The sequence below is a fragment of the Tachysurus vachellii genome, chromosome 5 (assembly GCF_030014155.1).
Source record: "Tachysurus vachellii isolate PV-2020 chromosome 5, HZAU_Pvac_v1, whole genome shotgun sequence".
Classification (NCBI taxonomy): domain Eukaryota; kingdom Metazoa; phylum Chordata; class Actinopteri; order Siluriformes; family Bagridae; genus Tachysurus; species Tachysurus vachellii.
In genome coordinates this window covers 24,846,463-24,863,038 of record NC_083464.1, presented here as the reverse complement: position 1 = coordinate 24,863,038, position 16,576 = coordinate 24,846,463, and the positions used below count along the sequence as shown (strand labels likewise).

At 37.8% G+C, this 16,576-nt stretch overlaps 1 protein-coding gene across 1 annotated transcript; it reads left to right on the top strand.

Moving 5' to 3' along the window:
- The first annotated feature begins 8,140 nt into the window (after positions 1–8,140).
- Positions 8,141–16,355, top strand: LOC132845365 (RIIa domain-containing protein 1-like). Its single transcript, XM_060869321.1, has 4 exons — positions 8,141–8,295; positions 10,691–10,767; positions 14,958–15,011; positions 16,024–16,355. The coding sequence occupies exons 1-3, from the start codon at positions 8,218–8,220 to the stop codon at positions 14,971–14,973; spliced, it is 171 nt and encodes a 56-aa protein (XP_060725304.1). The 5' UTR covers positions 8,141–8,217; the 3' UTR covers positions 14,974–15,011; positions 16,024–16,355.
- Positions 16,356–16,576: the final 221 nt, after the last annotated feature.

Sequence of the window (16,576 nt, the reverse complement as noted above, 5' to 3'; positions counted from 1 at the left end):
TCAAATTTAAACTGATCATGAAATAAATCTAGCTTGAGATTTCAGAGAATTGCTTGCACAAGGAAATGTTTGTGCACTCTTTGGACACCCTAACTCCGCTTTCCCCATCCACTACTGGATAACGGGGCAGACCTGTTGCCCCCTCCTCCTAACGTCACCAGGGTCCCCCAAGGAAACTTGACACGCCAGGGTTTTGCATTGGTTTATATTGATATGATATTTGCTGTCACAAAAATAGACAAACCCAATCCAACTAAACAAATCAAACACAAACAGTAGTAAATAAGTTTTTTGCACAGTGCAGTGAAAAAGGGAAGTGAATCCTTTATTTTAAAAATAGATTCTGTTTTAATTCTTCCTTCTAACATGATGATCCTTCTAACATGTACAATGCTGAGAATGAATTTTGGATCATTTCTCCCATACAAAGCATGCATATCAAAGCATGGATTAATAATTGAGTAATGGATATCATATGGCACCATAAAACCTTAAATATACTTATATTACTTCTGTAAGGGAGAGAAGTTGTAATTAAGAGAAATTAATAATGTCAAAATTCTTTTCCATTTATAATACTTTATTACTTGAAATTATTGAGGATTATTTTTAATATTGTTTAATATTCATGACAGCTATATTACTTTGTGTGCTGTTAGTTATAATGTGTTAGGGTTCACAAACATTTTCTTTCAACTGTGAGGCCCAGTAACCATCTGGCCTAACATTATGAACAACACCCAGTGAGTAATTTAGGTTTCAATGGTTTCCTGTCAACTGTGTAGAACGCTTAAAATGAATTGAAAGGAATTGCATTCAGCTATGCATTTAGGTTTCAGTATTAGCATTGTTAGTGAGAAACAATGTGTTATAGCAACATGGCAACTCTAGTAAACATGCTCTAATTTGTTAAGACAGGACAAGTTTGAGCATGTTTACTAGAGTTACCATGTTGCAACAACACATTGTTTCTCAGTAACAATGCTAATACTAAAACCTAAATGAATAGCTAAATGCATTTCCTTTCAATTCCTTTTATTACCCAATCTAATTGCTTTGCTGTTGACTGGCTAATTTCCAGCTTGTTTGATGCCTTGTGTTTATTCTTGCAGGTCCTACAGATGTTGCTCCTCCTCCAAAACCTACAGGTACAGTAATGCTTGATTGCAGGGCTTACAATTATAATTTATAGCAAGGTATATATATTTTTTTGTTATGCATTTTTTATTCCAGGACATGTCCTGTACTACATGATTCATTTGTGTACAAATGTTTACACTACACCTTCTGTCAACATCCTACACAACCCTGCACTCTATAGTCATGTTATTGCTTTAACACAAAGTTGTTTCAAAGTTGAATTGTTTGTATTGGAACAGGGAGAATACTGAAATGTACGGAACAGCTTGTACGAAAGGAGGTAGTGTATTAAACTTATCAGAGTGTATATAAAATATATATAGAGTGCATATAGAAAATATATAGAGTGCATAGAGAGTGTATATAGAAAATATATAGAGTGTGTATAGAAAATATATAGAGTGTGTATAGAAAATATGTAGAAACTATATAGAGTGTACATAAAACATATACAGGAATGTGTATATAGTAAATAAATAGTATATATAGAAAATATATTGAGTGCATATAAAAAATATAGTGTATATAGAAAATATATAGAGTGCATATAAAAAATATATAGTGTATATAGAAAATATATAGAGTGCATATAGAAAATATATATAGTGTATATAGAAAATATACAGAAAATATATAGAGTGCCTATAAAAAATATATAGAAAATATATATAGTGTATTTAGCCAAACAAGTGATCACATGCACGTTTAAAATATTAATTCTTACCTTGGTATTTGCATGTATTGCAGTGTGTCCACAATCAACGAGTTCATTGAATAAATAAAATACATATAGGCAAACAAATAAATAATGTGCTATAAAAACTCAATCAATCTCCTTCAATCCTCGCACTTTACATTATGGACCAGTTTGACAGTTGTGGAGATGCAAGAAGATTTGAAGCAAGCCGGGCGTGTTCTGACGTCAGGTGGGGGAGTTCGTGTGGGCTGTCTTATCTTTGAACTAATTATAAATTCAAAATAATGCCATTTTAAGTTTCGAAAGATTTCTTCCCCCCTTTTTTGTTTCACAGTGGTTTGGACCATTGACTTTAAAGGTGCCCTTCCACACAAAACCGTTTTTACTTGGATTTTTTGATATGTGTTAGGTCCATATGTGTTTGTGTTGTGTCGTGAATGTGAAAACGAACTGAAACCTGAACTGCAACCAGCCAGAATTCGTGTAGCTCAGTGAGTTTCCTATACAGCAAGGATGGCTGAACGTCAACGGGCTTGTGAAGAAGCCATTCTGCCGCAATTCAAGGTGATTGTAAACAAAGTTCCTCTAGCCTAGGCTACTTATTGCGCTGGGTGAATGAATAGTCATGCTCTCATATCCTAGCGGTTAGCCAATCGGAGCCAAGCAGCATAGCTCATTTGAATATTCATGAGAACTGGCGCAAATCGAGCTGAGTCTTCCTGCAGGCTTTCTATACCACACTATTTCTATAGAATGGCTTGAAACAAGGTAACCAAGGCATTTTTTATTCACAAAAAAATGTTAGAGTCCATGGTAAACTTCAGACATTACCACAAAAGTAATTAAATACGTGTGGCAGGGCATCTTTAAGTGCACGCAGCGTTTGTGTCTCAGCCTTGGCTGAGGAGCAAGTCGTTATTTTCTTAATATTCGTTTAAAATAAATGTTTGTTTTCTTGTTGTTGTTTTTTTTTTACTTCTCAGCAGAATAACACACATTTACGTTTGTAACCTCCGTTACCTCACGGTTTACACGAGGACAGAGACGTTAGAGATATGCTAATGCTTTAGATATCGGGTCTTGCTTCTCATCTACAACGGTGTGAGCATCCAGACGGATCAGCTATAAACTGTGGCGTCTGTAAAGTGTATCAGCTGTGTCTGCAATGTAGGAAAATTAATATTAATGTTAAACGTGCACAGAAAGGCTTTAGTGTGCAAGATTTATTACACAGTACAGTGCACTTCGTGTACAGTTGCACTCTGTCTGGTAGCATAATTGTCCTAAACTCAATTGTATTGTATTGAGTAAATATTTTTAGTGAATATTAGGATGTATTTGGGTTGTTGATTTGAAGTATTTCTACTTTTAGATCTCTACTTATTTTGTGTTGCCCTCAGTTTATTGTCCTCGCGCAAAAGGGAATTTAAATGTAAGCCTATGTGGTTAAACAGTCTTAGTGCAAAGAATAACAATACAATGATTGATAGTGATTCTGTGCCAGAGAACTGAACTGTTTGTCTCTTATGACATAAATACGTGTGAATTAGTAAATAGCAGCTGGGCTAATAGCTGAGGTGGGTTTCTCATTCAGATTTAAACAAGTGGCTTGATGACGTGGCGTTTTTAACGGACACTCAAGATACTTTTTATTTTTAGTTTAAATTGAGTATAAATGTGAATTGTTTCTCATTTTTACAAGATTTTCTTTTGACCTATGAACACTTTAACTTTAAAAAGACATTGAGCTTCATTTAAAGGATATTTAGTTTGAATTCATCACTATTTTATCCACAAATGTAAGGTATTAAAAGTTACACTATTACTAACTATTCGGTGCACCTTCAAAAAGATATTAGGATTTACTATATTGTGCAAAAGTTTTAGGCAGGTGTGAAAAAAAAATGAAAGTGTAAGAAAGTGTTAATAGATTATTTTTATTAATTAACAAAATGGAATGTAAATGAACAGAACAGAAATTCTAATGAAAACAGAAGGTTGTTCCAAACATCTTAGGGAAGTAACCACAGTATTCTGTATCAAATCCTTTTGTCTCTTCACTGAATCCCAGACAGACTTGACGATGTTGAAATCAAGGCTCTGTGGGAGCCAAACCATCTCTTTCAGTGCTCCTCCTTCTTCTCTATGCTTAACATAGTTCTTAATGACATTGGCTGTATGTTTGGGGTCGTTGTTTTGCTGCAGAATAAATTTGGGGTCAGTCAGACTCATTCTTGATAGTACTGCATGAAGAATAAGTATCTGCCTGCATTTTTCAGCATTGAGGACCATTAATCCTGACCAAAACTCCATTTGCAGTAATGCAACCCTAAACTTGCAAGGAACCTCCACCATGCTTCAGTGTTACCTGTAGACACTCATTATTGTACTGCTCACAAGCCCTTCGGCAAACAACCTGCCTCCTGCTACAGCCAAATATTTCAAATTTTGAATCATCAGTCCAGCTTCATCTATTGACATGTTTTTGCACCCCAGATCCTATATTTTCATGAATAGTTGAGTCGCTTAGCCTTGTTTTCACATTTGAGGTATGCCTTTTTGGTCACATTTCTTCCATGAAGACAACATCCAGACTTCTCCTGACAGTATATGGGTGTAACTGGGTATTTTGTAATGGCACTGCTGGATATCTTCCAATGATGATAAGTGTGCATGATATGTCTTTCATCTGCTGGATTAAGCTTGCTTGACTGACCACTGCGTCTACAGTCAACTTCATCTATAAACCTGTCTCCTGTGAAATATTTGCCTGGCAAAGAAAACCTTGCTGATGCAGTATAATAAACATAAAGTAAACATACACACACACACTACCCACTCCTCCACCATGCCAGTCAGAACTCAATAATATAACTAGATTTGTAAAGTTCGTCACGACAAACTTTGTTGTTTGCTTGACGGAGCCAGTAATCATCACATCCTATGCTTTTTGGAGGCAAGTAGACATAGTGTGCCGTAACTCTGCTCTTATCAGGGGTTGACGTGCACGTGACATCACGTGACGTAATCAGAATAACCGTGAGGCAGTCCCCCCTATTGTGCTGAGCGTTTTGATATGTCACATGTCCATGTTGTGGTAATTTATTGATTTAGCATATTTTGGGGGCGGGGCTGCACGTGACGTCAGATGACGTCATCAATTGTCACATTTCTATATTGTGTTCATTCTGTGATACGTTTATTTTGTGGGTGGAGCTGCATGCGATATCACGTGGTGTCGAATGACGTCACCAGAATACCCGTTGGGGTGCCAATACTTTTAGAGTGTTGAGAGAGTTTGGACATTTCATGTGAATACTGCAGTCATTTTGGGATTCTACCTAATATTATACTACATAGTACAATATATACAATTCTTAATGATGAATGAATCGATAGATAGATAGATAGATAGATAGATAGATATTTCCACCATTCAAGTCTATTGCAACATTTGTGATATTCTTATTAATAATAATAAGCATATAAAGCAAAAGAGAGAGGCAACCTAATAAATAGAGCTCTGATTGAGCTTAGTCTGTTTTGTTTTACAGAAACCTCCTCCACTGCTTCCATTCATACAGCACCCTACAGTAGGTATTACAAGAGCATGTACATGTGTTAAGTCTCATTACCATATCCTGTTATTTAATTTGATAAATGTACATGGAAGAACATATGAATATTCCTTTACTTCAAAATGTCCTTTTTTCTAGTGTTGCTGTCTATTTGGATTACAATCATCATCTGTCTTTGCGGTGTTTAAGGTATGCATTTTGTCCATCCATTCATCCATATGTTCAGTATTCCACGGGGCCCAAATGTTACTATAACCAAAACATCTATCAGCCATTACTATGGTTGTTATATTACAAATGAAAATGAGTAAAATCATTGATGAGGCTTCAGGAGGTGTAATTAGCATTATTTGGCAAGACTCATGGCATGACTAAAGCTTTTCTCTCCTTGGTAATGGTGAGGATAGAAATACACTCCAAAGTTTTGAGCTGTTCTGTTGATTTTTGTGGCCAAACATTCTTCATTTTGCACCATTTTGTTTGTTTGCTTATTTGTTTTTCAAGATTTTCAGTGCGAGTTTTTGTGCTTTTTTGGAGGGACAATAATGTGACCTGGCAAATTTGCAAGCCCAGGATTCTTCTGTTCCCAGTGAAGGCACATATGCTGTCACGTTCTGTGATAGCATTGCTCATGTTCAACACATATAAAGCAAAGCAGGATCATGGAAAAAACTCCATTTTGTCCAAACCTTCATTTTGTCAAGGGAACCATGATGATACTAAATTCCAGATTGGCCTACAAAAATACATCATCCCTGCAGCACTCAATATTCTAGCAAAATTAGAAAAAGCATCATTTGATCAGTTTAGTTAAAATATTCAGAAAATCATCAGTTGATTAATTACCACATACAAGCATACTTTAGCACAGAACATTTCACTTCGCTAAGCACAGTTTCTTTTTTTTATGTATGTTCAGGATCATCACAAGCAAGGCAGGAAGGAGAACTGACGCTGACAACGTGACATCATAACTGATATCTACAGAATTACAAATGGAACATTTGTATTTAAAAACACTGAAAGTCAATGAATGTACATTTTTATATATATATATATATATATATATATATATATATATATATATATATATATATATATATATATATATAATTTCGGTATGTGTAATATTTGGTAGAGCCAACTTTAGCAGCAATAACATATTTAAGTCTAAAGGGAAATGTATGTAAATGATTTTGGAGTTCAGTGTTTTCAAATGATATATTAGTATCCATAATATATATATATATATATATATATATATATATATATATATAATATATATATATATATATATATAACCTTTATATATATAACCTATATATAATAAATTGCTTAATATTGCGTATGTTAAGTGTTCATCAGATGGATTGAGGATGGTTCATCAGATGGATGGCCTGAGGGAAGAAACTGTTCCTGTGTCTGGTCATTCTGGTGCTCAGGGCTCTGTAGCATCAACCAGATGGCAACAGCTCAAAGAGGGAGTGTGCTGGATGTGAGGAGTCCAGAGTGATTGTCTTTGCCCTTTTGCACACTCTGGAGAAGTACAGGTCTTGGAGAGTGGGGAGAGTTGTGACAATGGTTCACTCAGCAGTCCGGACTACCCTCTGTACTCTTCTGAGGTCAGATTTGGTAGCTGAGCTGAACCAAACAGTAATTGAGGTGCAGAGGATGAATTCAATGATGGATATATATGAGATATATATGATATATGATAATAATATAACAATGCAAATATACAATAATAGAAATAAATACAGTTAATTATAATGTCAGTCAGTTCAATGATGTTTGTGTATCACAGGTGGACTGTGGTTCAGAGAGGAGTTATTAATTGCATGGATGGTATTTTCAACTGTATTCATTCATGTTTTAACAATAAAGAGAATATTACCATCCCATTTTGACTTTCCCTGGAAATTTGTGAGGGTGGGAAGACCTTCATTTCACTGCATTTCACTGCATGTCGTACTCTGTATGTATGTGTATGTGACAAATGCTTTGAGTGGCAGACTGCAATGATGCACTATCTTAATATAGGTGATATAGATAACAGCAAAAATGGGTAGAGGCTGAATCTGGATGTACATATGGGTCTGATGGCCAGGTATTTCTTTTGCCCATATAGATTATGTTAGATGTACAAGATGTGCGTTGCATTCCTCCTAACACAAGGTAAAAGTCTGGAGGTGCAACAACTCATGAGAGTTCATTTATAATGCATTATTAAAGAAAAAGTAACCTTCTCTTGTATTGAGGTTTGCTATTAAGATGTTACATGCCTTCATATGGGACACTGGATAGTCACGGGAATGACTAACTACAAACACTCAATTTTACAAACAGAGAATGAGTAAACCACAGAAGCCCTTTGGTTTGAGCTGATTTGTTGATGATATGGAGAAATGTTTAGCGAAGTGGGTGGGGTGAGAGACGTGTTTATATAAATCCTGGTGGGGACGAAATGTCACCGGAAGGATAGGAATTCAACGACCATGTTTGGGCATTTGGATCTTCCCCCTCATAGAAAACCGATTTATTTATTTATTTATTTATTTATTTATTTATTTATATTTCGCGTTTATTAATCAACTTAAAAGAGCCAAAACGTTCCCTTGCTTACAGAGGATACAGTTAGCGTTAGGATTAGTGGTCGATATTGTATTAATTAGCTGTATTAATAACTATATCAATGACCGTCGTCATGGTTTCACAATTAGAACGCTTGTGGCTTGTTGCCTAGCAACCTGTTCGCTTTAGCCAGGCAGTCAGTTGCAGGTGTGTAAGGAGAAGCGGTACGTAATGGCGGACCGAGGACTGGAGAAAGCTGACATAGGGGCACTGAGCCCTGAGCAAAAGGAAAAATTGCGCCAGTTTAAGGTAATCTGTAGTCGGGAAATGTGTAAAAGTTGTAAACTAGAAGAAAAAAACGGTAAAGTGCCCGGTATTTTCAGCGTTTAAGAGACAAGGCGTTGCTTTTATAAGTGGTCTGTGTAAGTCTCTGTGGTTAAAATATTTATTTATGGTTCGGGTTATAATAAGTTCCTTTTGTGGTTGTATGAGCAATGTATAGATGTTTAGATGTAACTATATGTCTAATAAAATATCTATTCACTGTAGAAAGTCCAGCTGTTTCTAAGAAAATAGTAAAGACAGAAAATATAAGTCTGGCAAAGTTTGTGTTTCAGCTTAATCAGCTTGGCCTGTTTTTAAACTAAAAGACTAATTAAGACACTAATAACCTTTTAATTCTCATACCATGCAGGATACATCACATCCTGTGCTCACGGTGGTCCATTTTACATTTACATTTACAGCATTTAGCAGACGCCCTTATCCAGAGCGACTTACATTTTTATCTCTTTTTTTATACAACTGAGCAATTGAGGGATAAGGGCCTTGCTCAGGGGCCCAGCAGTGGCAGCTTGGTGGACGTAGGAATCGAACTCACAAACTTCCGATTGGTAGTCCAACACCTTAACCACTTGGCTACCACATCCCCCCCAGATGGCCACATCCCCCCCTGATGGCCTCCACCAGGTCCTCTGTCTGCTCCATGTTAGCTAGTGTGGGATTGTGATAGGAACATATAGGCTACAGTCCATAACTGTATATGTAATATGTTAGTTGTACCTGAAAAAAAGCTGGCGAGTAAATGTACACTGTGTGAGCTTGTTGGACATCTGACTATAAGAGCCTCCGTATATCTGGAAAAGCTTTCTACAGAGTGTGTCTTTTGGAATTTGTTACTTTTCTGTCAAAAGATCATAAGTGAAGTCAGACACAGATGTGGGACGAGAAGGTCCGGCTCACAATCGACGTTTCAGTTTATCCCGTTTATATACCTTGCATTGTGCAGAGGGAGATAGTGATACCGGAACACGTACAGTAAGAGAATTCATAAAACTGTTTGGAAGCAGTTGTCCAAAATATCTGTATATGCTAGCACCCAACTAGCACTTCTTTCCCTGTTTGTTGCATTTAAAAAAAAAAAATTAAAACTTTGATCAATGTCATAAACTCATGGTATCTTAAATATGTAACCTAGTGAACCAGAGTTAAGCACTTTTGTATGTCGCTCTGGATAAGGGCATCTGCCAAAAGCTGTAAATGTAAAATGTTGCAGATTCAACCTTTCTCTTCACTGGAACTATGGAACAAGTCCTGAAAAAACTCCAGACCATTAACCTTCTTCCACCACACATTACTTTACAGTTGGTACTATGCTTTCTGGGGAAGTTGTGGCCTAATGAGAGTTTGACTCCTAACCCTAAGGTTGTGGGTTCGAGTCTCGGGCCGGCCACGACTGAAGTGCCCTTGAGCAAGGCACTGAACCCCACCTCCGGGTGTGTGTTCATGGTGTGTGTGTTCACTGCTGTGTGTGTGCACTTTGGATGGGTTAAATGCAGAGAACGAATTCTGAGTATGGGTCACGTCACTGTCACTGTCACTCTCCTGGCATCCACCAAAACCCAAAACGCATCCATCCGACAGCCAGAGAGAGCAGGGTTATTCATTACTTCTGAGAAGACAATTCCACTGCTCCACCGAGTCCAGTGTCAGTGTAAACTTCACCATTCCAACTAACACTTGACTTTGTGCAGAGTGTGTTTAGGCTTGTGTGCAGCTGCTTGGCCATGAAAAGACATTTCATGAAGCTCCCAAAACATTCTTTTGCTGATATTGTTTCCTGAAACAGGTTGGAAATCTGTGATTTTTACCAGCTTCAGCTCTCAGCCACCCCATTCTGTAATTTTTCACAGTCTACCACTTGGTCACTGAGCTGTTGCTTCTCCTTCTAATTCCCAGTAATAGCACTTACAATTGGTGATGGCAGACTGAGCAGGATTAGGGGCAAACATGCTGTCCTATGACATTGAAAGTCACTGAGCTCTTCAGTACAACCCATTCAACTTTCAGTGTTTATTTATGGGGCTTGCATGACTTTGGTTTTATGTTCCTATTAGCAGAGAGTGTTGCTGAAGCATCTTAACTATTGTGCTGTCTGCACTTTTTACCCAGTTGATACAGTGAATATGTCAATAAATGTCTTTTTTTTCATTTTCAGTGAAGAATTAGCTCTTTCTTCCAGTAATGTTCTCTTAAGAGTAGAATTACATATAACAGGCTTTAGCAACGCAAGATACACGGACCATTCTGTTGGACTTACTGACGACAATATCTTGTATCACAAATTAAGTATTGCTGTAAAAGAAATCTAAAATTGGTCAAATGTTTTTAACTGTGTTGATTTCACTTTGACTTTTACCCTTAGATCAAGACCAAAATAGCGAATGAAATGTATCTGAGAGCTCATCCAGAAGTAGAAATGCTGCTGAGTGATTTTCTGAGGTAAATATCCCAATGATTAGGAACAGTTTATGGTGAGATTCAGCACAAGAAACATCCACGTAAAAAATTCAATTTATATAATGCTACTATTTTCTTTATTTATGCAGTTATTCTATCAGTCAAGAACGTCATGTAATATTCACATCAAACATTAGAATGAAGAAAAATGTGATCTCTGTGACTTGAATCATGGAGTGTTTGTTAGTTTTCGATGAGCTGCTAGAGGTATTTCCAAAACAGTCTCAGTTTGGGTATTTCCGAACAAGTTTGAACAGAATGGTAAAAAAACTATTGAGTGAGCAGTAGGTCTCTGGGTGGAAATGGCTTGTTGGCCAGATTGATTTGAGCTGTCAGGAAGTCTATGGCACCAAATATCATCACTCTTTACAACCTTAATAAGCAGAAAAGCAGCTCAGCATGCACAAAACATTGAATCTTAAGATTCAATAAGCTACAACAGCTGAAGACATCTTTCTACAGGTTCCATTCCTGTCAGCCAAGAATAGGAATTTGAGGCTACCATAGACACTTGCTCCTAGAAACCGGACAATTGAAGATGGTAGCCCATCCAACTCTAGGTTTCACCTCAGACCAATCTGGGGTCTCATTTATAAAGCGTGCGTACGCACAAAACGGGGCCAGTTTTCGCGCAAAGGTTGTTCATTCATTCATCTTCTACCGCTTATCCGAACTACCTCGGGTCGCGGGGAGCCTGTGTCTATCTCAGGCGTCATTGGGCATCAAGGCAGGATACACCCTGGACGGAGTGCCAACCCATCGCACACACACACACTCATTCACTCACGCAATCACACACTAGGGACAATTTTCCAGAGATGCCAATCAACCTACCATGCATGTCTTTGGACCAGGGGAGGAAACCGGAGTACCCGGAGGAAACCCCCGAGGCACGGGGAGAACATGCAAACTCCACACACACAAGGTGGAGGCGGGAATCGAACCCCGACCCTGGAGGTGTGAGGCGAACGTGCTAACCACTAAGCCACCGTGCCCCCCGCAAAGGTTGTGATCTATAAAAAACAAACTTGACGGGAAAATGTGCGCACCTTTAAGCAAACTTTGAGCTGTGCGTACGCACATTCTGGAGACAAAGGGAATTGGCGACACAGATGGTGAGGTCGTGAACTGAAGTTAGATTGTAGAAAATACATGTGAGAAGAACGATTATAAGAATTAATGACATTTAATTTTCACCCCATTTCATACGTTATATCCACATTATCATGAGGATTAAATCCAACAGTGTTGTTTGTGCCGATTGTTTTAGGCTAGATAGGCATCTAGTAAAATCCAAACGTAATTCAAATTGTATTAAAAATAAAATAATAATAATAATCAGCGCTACTCCGTCCAGGGTGTATCCTGCCTTGATGCCCAATGACGCCTGAGGATAGGCACAGGCTCCCCGTGACCCGAGTAGTTCGGATAAGCGTTAGAAGATGAATGAATGAATAATCAGCGCTGCCTTACAGTCACATTGTCCACAACGGGAGCGCAGGAGGAGAAGGCGCGACTACATGTGATACAAAATAGCATGAAATACCCTTTTATTAGAGAACTGCAGAACACAGTGTAAAAAAGAAATATTTTCCTTAATGTACATATATCATAAAATGTCAAAGTCTGCAAATACAGTCATGAAGCACAATCGCTACTCATCATCGGTCCTAACTATTACGGTGTTCATTACAAAACCGTCATGAAGAAGCATGTGTTCACTATAACATTTTCGTCTTAAATTTTCGCCCACAAATTAATTCTGTGATTTTGTCAAGGTGTTAACGATCAGTCTAATTGCTAGAAACATATCAATGCTCCGGTGACCCGGGTATGTAATGCTTCATTATGGCACTGCTGGCACTGTTGGAGGATTACGCCAATGGCAGAATAAGGAGAGAACGAGTTTTCAGGGACCATGATGATATCCTGGCCCATTATGATGACTGGCTAATAAGCCGATTTAGATTCCCTAGAGCTGTGCTCTTAGAGCTATGTGCTGAATTGGGTCCAGTATTAGAGAGGGCAACACGCCGGAACCATGCCATCCCAGTCCAAATACAAGTCATCACCACTCTGGGGTTCTTGGCAACCGGCTGTTTCCAGTGGGAATTGGCAGACAGGTAAATTATTTATATAAAAAAACTATGAGTAATCCTCAACTTTGTCTCTAAGACCTTTTTGTATATGAAATAATTCTATTGGAATCTATCCACCCTATAGGTCTGGTATATCACAGCCGTCCCTGAGTGCCATAATATCTGTCGTTTTGAATGGTATACTTAATATGGGTAGTCGATACGTCAGGTTCCCCTACACTGTGCGAGAACAGGCCGAAATTAAAATGCAATTTGCAGCAATGTCTGGTTTCCCAAATGTAATCGGCGCAATTGACTGCGCTCATGATGCTATAAGTTCACATCTGAAAATGAATTTGCTTATGTTAATAGAAAGCATGTGCATTCTATTAATGTGCAAATCATATGTGACTCCAACATGACCCTCACAAACATTGTGCCACGCTGGCCTGGTTCAACACGATTCCTTTATCTTGACACATAACAGTGTAGGGAACAGACTAAATGCAGGCGCAGTACGTGATGGCTGGCTTCTTGGTGAGTTTAACAATATTAAAAAGTAGAAACTGTAACTATTTTGGTTTTAATATAATTATAACAATGTTGCTTTTAATATAATTATAACCTACAGGCGACAGTGGCTACCCCCTGAGACGCTGGCTCCTCAACCCATTTTTAAACCTGCAGAGCGCAGAGGAAACTCATTATAACGAGGTCCACTCTCGTGCCCGCGCAGTGATTTGCATTGACTATTTATGGTTAAAAATGGGCGTGTACAGGGCGGGATTTCACGTACGCACATCTGCGGGTGATCTGTGATTTATAAAGGGAACATTGCTTAGAGGAGTGCGTACGCACGGTTTTATAAATCGGAATTTTTTTTGGCGTACGCCATTTTTGGCTTTTGGGCGTACGTAAATTTTAGTAGGGATCCTATGCACAGTTTTATAAATGAGACCCCTGGTCATTTTCCTCTGATCTCGCTCATCGACAAGGTGTTTCAGCCTGCAGGAGCCTCTGTTCACAGCATGTGCTTGTGCAGTTCTGCTAGTGTGTGAAAATCCCAGGAAATCAGACGTTTCTGAAACACTCTAACCAGTCTATCTGATATCAACAATCATGCCATGGTTAAAGTCACAAGAGATTAGACATTTTCTTCATTCTTAACATTTATTGAAGCTCTTGACATGTAACGGAATGATTTTATGCATTGCGCTGCTGCCACTTGATTTGCTGATTGAATAAATGCACCAGTGTGGTTACGTTTATATATATTTATATATAAATATATAATATAATTGTCACAACCGGGAGGAGGAAGACAGACCCAGATATAGGATAGCTTCAAATAAATAGGATTTAATAACTAATAATACATAAAACAGGAACAAAGACAGACTAGACAGGACAAAGGACGAGGGTACACTGGCGATGATTCCGTGCTGTCACCGGTTAAATAGACATAACAATTAACATTAGGGAACAGAGACGGGGAGGAGTAAACAAAGGCGGGGCAGACACATGACACGGAACATAAACAAAGGCGCATGGCCAAAAGTCCGGGCTGAATCCTGACAATAATAAATATATATTATATATATGGCTTATCTTTTGTAAATGTATGATTGTTTACTTTTGTATCATTCGTGTCATTGTGTCTTACAATTTAAAGAATGCTTAAGGAATTTAAATATTGCAAATTAATCTTTATTTTGCATAGAATGAGCATACAATTTTGCATACAATTTGCATAAACAAAATATGCAAATTGGGTGCCAAAACATTTGCATAGAACTGGATATCTTAGACATTGTCTGTATTGTACTGGATCTTAGACATTATCAATAACAGTTTATGTGAGGTTAACTTGAATAAACGGAAAGTGACACTAATAAAATTCACCATTAACATGTTAAGTGTTCAGTAAGTTCAGTAAGCCTATTAACTACACTGATGTACTCCTTTTTTAGGCCAATTTCAAGGTTTCCTATTGATGTAAGTGGTTTGTTAGTGATGAATCTGGAGACAGATTTATTTGCACAGCTTATTAAAATGATCTATATTTATGTGGTTGTATATACTGTTTTCTTCTAGCTGTTCAAGGGCCTAAGCATGTAAGTGGGGAGGCAGGCTCATACGATGGAAAATGTAAGTTATGTTCGCATGGGTTTTAATTGTTTTCATTTAATGTCAAATAAGATAGAATTTGTTGCTGAATGAATGAATGAATGAATGAAGAGGAACAATTTCTCACAAAAAGTGAGTTACATAGTGTTTGTTAAAAATACTATGCATCTGTCATTCAAAGTATAAACACAAGAAACACTTCAAGATTCTCTCCAAGTCTGTGGGTGACTTTAATTCACTAGTCACTGATCAGAGCCACATACTATGGCCCATGGTGCTCAGCCTTATGCTTGTGCAGCCATTGCTGAACAAATCCTACCAAGGGGAAAGGGGGTGAGTTTGAGACACTTTAAGGTCAGAAAACAATGCCAAGAGTTGAGTGACCTCATCATGCCGTTGGACCATGATGACAGTTACATGTGTACAGATTCTCCATATTCAGAAAATGTTGCTTTCTCTTCAATACAACTTGCTACAGGTATAATGTAAGATCTATCTTCCTGACTGTTTTGAGACACTGTCACATCCTGACCTGTCCAACCAATAGAGGAATGATAAAATGGTTTTAAAGGAAGATTCTTTTTTTCCTTGTATGTAACTCATGTTCTCTGAACAGCATGCAGTAACTGGTTGCCCTTTATCTTTTGTGTCAGTACATTTTCTGTGGTTCCTATGCATCCCTGTGTTCATTGGGTTAGGATGGTATTGCAAGACAAAGGGTCGTGAAGTGGTAAGTTATCAAATCTTCCGAAAAAGTGATGGTATGAAATAATGTAAAACAGCATTAATTGGACTTATCTAGAGGTGTAAAGGAAAATCAGTCTATCATTTGGTACATCAATTTCTTACCTTACATCTGTCAGGAAACAAAAAGTAAAACAGTTAAAACCTGATAGTGCCATTGAAAATGGAAGAACTTGACAAATATAGCTGCAACAAGTTCAACCTCAAGATCAGTCCACATCTTATATTACCTTTTTGTTTCCTTTGACACTGTGAGCTATCAGATCCTCCTGTTAACTCTCTGTTCTAGGCATCAGTGGTACAGCTCTGCACTGGGTGGAGTCCTGTTTCTCAGGTCGATCCTTCAAGGTTTCATGGAGAGGAAAGTGTCTGAATCCCAGCAACTCACAACTTGGGCATTTTCAACATGCAGTCATTTGATCATAAATGCTTTGTGAATGATTGATGGATAGAATAAACAGGTTGATAGAGGGATGGATGGACATTTTAAATGTAATTTAAAAAATAAGCATACTTCTTCACAATTTATGGGGGAGCCCCTTTCAGTTAAAACAAAATCTACATTCATGCATTTAAGTAACCACTAACTTTCACACCTCTATTCTATGCACTTTGCTCCTCTTTCACTCTTTCAATTTTTTATATATTGCATTGGTTTTTTGTAACCATATGAGGATGGGTTCCCCTTTGAGTCTGGTTCCTCTCAAGGTTTCTATCTTCCATTCAAAAGAGGTTTTAAGGGGTAAATACATTCATTCATTAATTTTCTACCGCTTTTCCGAACTACCTCGGGTCACGGGGAGTCTGTGCCTATCTCAGGCATCATTGGTCATCAAGGCAGG

What these genes read in the sequence shown, in the direction of transcription:
- LOC132845365 (XM_060869321.1), top strand. Translation starts at nt 8,218, where the DNA reads ATGGCGGACCGAGGACTGGAGAAAGCTGACATAGGGGCACTGAGCCCT. An exon ending in AAAAATTGCGCCAGTTTAAG is followed by an intron (nt 8,296 to 10,690) that starts GTAATCTGTAGT and finishes TTTTACCCTTAG; the next exon opens with ATCAAGACCAAAATAGCGAA.